The sequence below is a fragment of the Mus pahari genome, chromosome 10 (genome assembly GCF_900095145.1).
Source record: "Mus pahari chromosome 10, PAHARI_EIJ_v1.1, whole genome shotgun sequence".
NCBI classification, from domain to species: Eukaryota; Metazoa; Chordata; class Mammalia; order Rodentia; family Muridae; genus Mus; species Mus pahari.
In genome coordinates, this window is record NC_034599.1 from 56,837,725 (window position 1) to 56,843,271 (window position 5,547).

The window sequence follows — 5,547 nt, forward strand, 5'->3', positions numbered from 1 at the left end:
ATAAAACCTTAGAAAATATTCAGAACAGTTGAAAAAGTCACAATAAAAAAGGGCAACGTGATCTGGATACATTCTTCTGCAAGATGACTCAGACACTGTGTCTGGAATGGCTTTGGATAAATCACCAACATGAGTAAAAACAATCTTCTGGTGCCAGAGCTGTCAGTTCAAGGTTTCTTGCGCCTTAAACACAAAACCAACATTTAGTATTGAATTCTGTACTTCTCAACATAGTCTGGAAAATGATTCTTTAGAAACACTATGCAAATTCCTTTTATCAGAAGAAAATTTAAGTCCTTGGAGTAAGCGAGTAGCTTTTCAAATATAACAGGAGGTTGCCCTCCCTGTTCTGAGCCCACTAAAGCCATCTTCCTAATTCCCAAAGGAATTAACCCAAGGTTAAAATTTAGAGAAAGATGTGTAAAGATTGGTTTTATGAAATATGGAAAAAAGATAGGCCAGCTCCCTAGTGTGGGTTTGATATAGGAGCAAATGGTACGCTTCCTTCAACACAAATTCTGGCATTCAGCTTCGCCTATCTTTAGAACACATAACCCCTGGCCAGGCAGTGGTGGCGCACGCCTTTAATTCCAGCACTTGGGAGGCAGAGGCAGAGGCAGAGGCAGGTAGATTTCTGAGTTTGAGGCTAGCCTGGTCTACAAAATGAGTTCCAGGACAGCCAGGGCTACATAGAGAAACTCTGCCTGGAAAAAACAAACATAAAAAATATTAAAAAATTAAAAAAAGATTGAGAGCAGCCTGGTCTACAGAGTGAGTTCCAGGACAGCCAGGACTACACAGAGAAACCCTGTCTCCAAAAACCAAACAAGAACAACAAAAAGAACATATACCCCTATACAAACTCATGAGATCCATTAGGAAAGAGCAACACACAAAATGCTGTCCTCCCTAGAGTCTGATTTATCTTGGCGAGAACCAAGCCTTGTCTATGATTCCAAAGAGCTAGCATTCAACATGTTTTGTGTATTATGCCTTGCCGTATTTAAGAGAAAGACAGTCCCACTTCATCTCCTTCCAGGTGCGCTCAGTTCAGATTTAGATTTAGATTTAGAAATGCCCAGTGTGAACAAGAGCTACCAATCTGCTGACACCTCCTCCAGCAACTCTTACAGCACTCTGGAGACTTGGCACTGCAAAGCCTGGCCACAGATTGTCAGTAGGGCCCAGGAAAAGTCAGAGAGGGAGGGAAAGCCTGGGAGAGGGTAGACACAGCAAGGCTGGCCATAGTGCTCACTTGGGTTGTGCGTGGTGCTGATAGCCTGGTCCCAGCTGAGATCCTGCTCTCATTTCAACGGCAACAGAGCACTAGAAGAGAGTGACAGGACAGGAAAGGTCAGGTCCCATGATCCAGAAGCATACGTCCATTTACATGGGCTTGATCTACTGCGGTGAAATCCAACACTGCTCTAGTTCAGCGAAGACACCTAGGTTAAACCACTAGAAACCACAAGTCACACACTTACGATTCATTTCTGCACTGGTAGCACGAGCAAGAAGGGCCTGGAAGACTATCCAGGTATATTTTCACTTTAGTTAAGGAAGGAGAAAGGGTAGACCTGAAGAAGCTGGTGGAAAGGCTTTGCCCGATTCTCCCCCTAGGAGCTTTTCCTCAGAAGCAGTCATCACTGGGCTCTGCTGAGGGTTAGTCCATCTGCTGTGAGTCACATTAGTCTGGAGCAATACCCCATATCCTTGAACCCTGCCCCCACCCCTACACACACACACACACACACACACACACACACACACACACACACGACCTTTAGAAGAGCAGACCTAAAGATATGCAAGTGCCCTACCAGAATGTTAGTTACAGGCCTCCAGGATGCATGGGTACTATGCGGCTTTGCCTCAGCATCTTCAAAGAGCATTAAGTGCTACAGCACTATGTGCAGCTAATTTTAGCAAGCAAGGATTTAATTTTTCCCCCTACCCTTGTTTCTACATCGGTCCATTCAGACTCTGTACCATCTGGTTGGGCAGGTGCTAGTGTGGACGATCTTCGTTTCCGACTACTGAAAAAGGGGAAACATGATGCAACAATCACTTTTGCATCTGAGAATGATAAACATTAGAAGGGAGAAACCACCTATACCCCTGCAGAGAAGCAATAACAGACCTCACAGGACATTTAGTTCCTAAGAACAAGAGGTGAAGAAATAAATAGCCCTTTAGAGAGAAATTTGTGACCAACACTCACCCAGTTGGCAATTCTTGTTTTAAAGTCTCAATATCAGTAAACTGAACCGATTGTCCACCACCTCTCGTCTTATAAACATCACCCTAAATCCAAGAGGAAAAAAAAAGTCAGTTACACTTGATACACTCTAATGAGAGGCAAATCTATCTGAAACTGATCCAAGATTCTTATTCATGTACCCAAAAGACCCTTGAGCTGCTGAATTTACTGATCAAATGCTTCAGAAACTTTAGTCCATCTCATGAACAAGATGGTCACCACAGATAGTAACATTCCTAGCTGTGGAGAAAATATTTTATTGCACCTATAACTTTAAAACCTAAACTACAACAACGGTCAGTAACGGAGCACACGCTCCATTGCCATTGTCCTAGCACAACTTGCAATGGCTCCCACATGTCACTTTTATATTACAGTCCTGACTTTTTCTACTGGCTATATGATAAGAAAAGCCTTCTAAAGGCAGGAAAGGCTCTTCTTTCCAAGGAGGATTTCTGGGTAGCTCAGTGCTGAGTAACAGCTTCAGTTCACTTGTTTATTTATGAGTCTGTTAACTGAGATCCTCTGAGTCTGAGTCCTGATGCAAACATTTTATCTGGAAATGACAGCTGAGTAGGAGAGAGTTGTTTAGGTTTCCTTTCTGTTGATGGTTTTTAAAAATAACTATGTGCTCCAGCATGGCCTCAAACTGGTGACCTACCTGCCTGCCTTAGCCTCCCAAGTGCTATCATGCAGATTGTCAATATAATTCTGGGTTTACTTTTAAAACATAAGTTTTAGCTAAAACTTTAGTACTGTAGTAACTAAAGTATATCATAAAAAAACCAAGATTCAGATGCTGGAAAGATAGCTTAGTGGTTTAGAGTACTGACTACTCTTTCCAGAGGACTCGGTCTTATTATCAGAATCCACATTGCAGCTTACAACTGTCTATAACTCACTCGTGTAACGCACAGATATATATGCAGGTAAAACACATAAAATAGTAAATACTTTTTTTAAAAAAAGAAAAGAAACATAAGAGCCTAGGCCTACTTAAGCAGGTCTGGTCTCAGAGATTCGTAACCGCGCAATCATTCATTTTCTGCTAAAACAGAAGTCCCACCCAACACCCACTCATGTCATAGATCTGGTCCTCTCAGTGGTGCTCTTTTGTGAAGACTGGTCTTTACCTTAATGACTTTAGTCTGAATCTCCCCATCGGAGGCTAGTTCCTGGTGGGTCAGCATGTACTTCTCACACTTAGCTAGCGCCTTTTCATTCGCAACAGACACTGTGATGGAGTGAGGGACATGCGGCTGCATGACTGTCTCAGTTTGCACATTAGTGGCAGGTTTATGATCTACCCATCTGCTCCCTGCAGAGCGGGACCTTCTGTGTCGTACAGGAATTGGGGTGTTCTGATCAGGTTGAAAGAGGAATTGGGAAACAAGCACAACCCAGGATTACTTTGAGGTTCTGTTAGAAGTGCAGCAGTTTACAATGCAAGTTCACAGAAATCAAACCTGTCCACACTAAACATGAAAATCATTCACTGTTCTCTTCTTAGTCAACAACCAACAGGCATCTTTGGACAACAGTATGAAGAAGAAATAGTCTGTTGGGGAGCTTCCATTGCAACCAAAGGCAAAGGGTACAACTGTAGTGACTCTAGGTCTTCCTGTTTATGGCTAGTTCAGGACAAATAATCCATTTCGCATTCTTGATCAAAACCCAATTATTATGGCTGCTTTGTGAAGTAATAAATAGCAGGCCCGTTAAAAGTATCAGCAGGATCAATATAACACTTAAGTACGTCTGAGGCATCTAAATAGAAAACATTCTTCATATACAGCCAGATCAAAAAGTGCAAGCTGGGGCTGGAGAGATGGCTCAGCGGGTAAGAGCACCAACTGCTCTTCCAAAGGTCCTGAGTTCAAATCCCAGCAACCACATGGTGGCTCATAACCATCTGTAATGAGATCTGACGCTCTCTTCTGGTGCATCTGAAGACAGCTACAGTGTACTTAGATATAGCAATAAATAAATCTTAAAAAAAAAAAAAAAAAAAAAAAGTGCAAGCTATTGAAACTCTGGTGTAGAAAAATCCTGTAGAACACAGGTACAGGTACTTCACATGTGTCATGCCTCAACAGTGTAAGTACTTCTGAGCACTTGCAGTAAAAATTTTTATATTTCAAAACACATTTCCACAAAAGCTTCAAATATACCAGCATTTTTTTCCTCCAAACGTTTCCTAAACACTCCAAGAATCAAAAACTACACTATGAAATCAGCTAGTATCCTTTAATAAAAATTACCTGTTTTCCAGTCAAATGCCAGCTGTATCAAGTTAAACAGCACATTCAACTTTTAAAAAAAAAAAATCTTTTTTCATGTATATGAAATAGAAGCATGAACAACTGTGAGCATCTCCAATTTATAGAACTGATATGACGGAGAGTCAGCAGGCACAGACCTTGCCACCTAGCCAAGTGAGGCTTCTGCTTCAGCTGCTCAGTTATAGAAAAGCAGCGTAGGACAGCGCTAATGACACCCCACAACAGTCACAATTTGCCATCCGGACACTGAGCTTCCGTGCAGGAGGAAACTTCATTCTGAAAATGGTCTGATTGACCTTGAGTAAGAAAATCTAGCTCTTTACATCTAGCACTTGAACGGAAGAGCTTCCTCAAACACATTTACAGCAAATTACATTCAAAGCAAACTTTGGAAAAAGGGACAAACTACAAAGAATCTATTAGCAGTCATGACTCAAGTATTTTGAAACTCTTTCCTCACCAAAATGTTACCCAGTTTGCCTGATAACTTCTGACCAATGAAAATGGACACAGAGATACTAACCTGTGGACACTTTTCTGCTGCACTTCTAAAGAGTTCTGAATTTTGAGAAAGAAGTTAAAGTCTATGTCTCTAGTACATCCTCCTGTCACACAGCCCAAACCGGGCATTTCTTTACTGCTGGCCATGTGAGTCTGACATTCTCAAAAGAGGAGGATTTACTAGAGTTGATCACAGAGACCATTCACCATGATCTGCTCCCTAAAAGGCTCAAAATAAAATCTGCGAAGTAAGAACTTGAGACTTTGGTCTGTTGCCTCCAAGAACTGGTTGGTCACCATCATTAGTAATCAGATTGCAGGGCATTTATCAAAATTCTAAATTAGCTAAGATCTTAAGCAAGTATTTACTTGCAAGACTATTTTACTTAGAACAATTTTAAAAGAACAGTTAAGATTTTATTAAATATATAATTACAGTATTTGGTGATTTTATTCAAGTTCAAAGGAAAAATTATCTTTTTTTTTTTTTTTTTTTTTTTTTTT

General features: G+C 41.0%; 1 protein-coding gene across 1 annotated transcript in view; it reads right to left on the reverse strand.

Moving 5' to 3' along the window:
* Window positions 1-5,547, reverse strand: part of Kif23 (kinesin family member 23) — a 30,101-nt gene continuing 24,554 nt past the window's right edge. The window contains exons 19-23 of the mRNA XM_029543581.1: window positions 3,394-3,621; window positions 2,222-2,304; window positions 1,955-2,036; window positions 1,256-1,326; window positions 1-183 (exon numbers count right to left, since the gene is read on the reverse strand). Coding sequence (XP_029399441.1) covers window positions 168-183; window positions 1,256-1,326; window positions 1,955-2,036; window positions 2,222-2,304; window positions 3,394-3,621 — 480 coding nt within the window. The 3' untranslated portion in view covers window positions 1-167. The remainder of the gene's footprint in view (window positions 184-1,255; window positions 1,327-1,954; window positions 2,037-2,221; window positions 2,305-3,393; window positions 3,622-5,547) is intronic.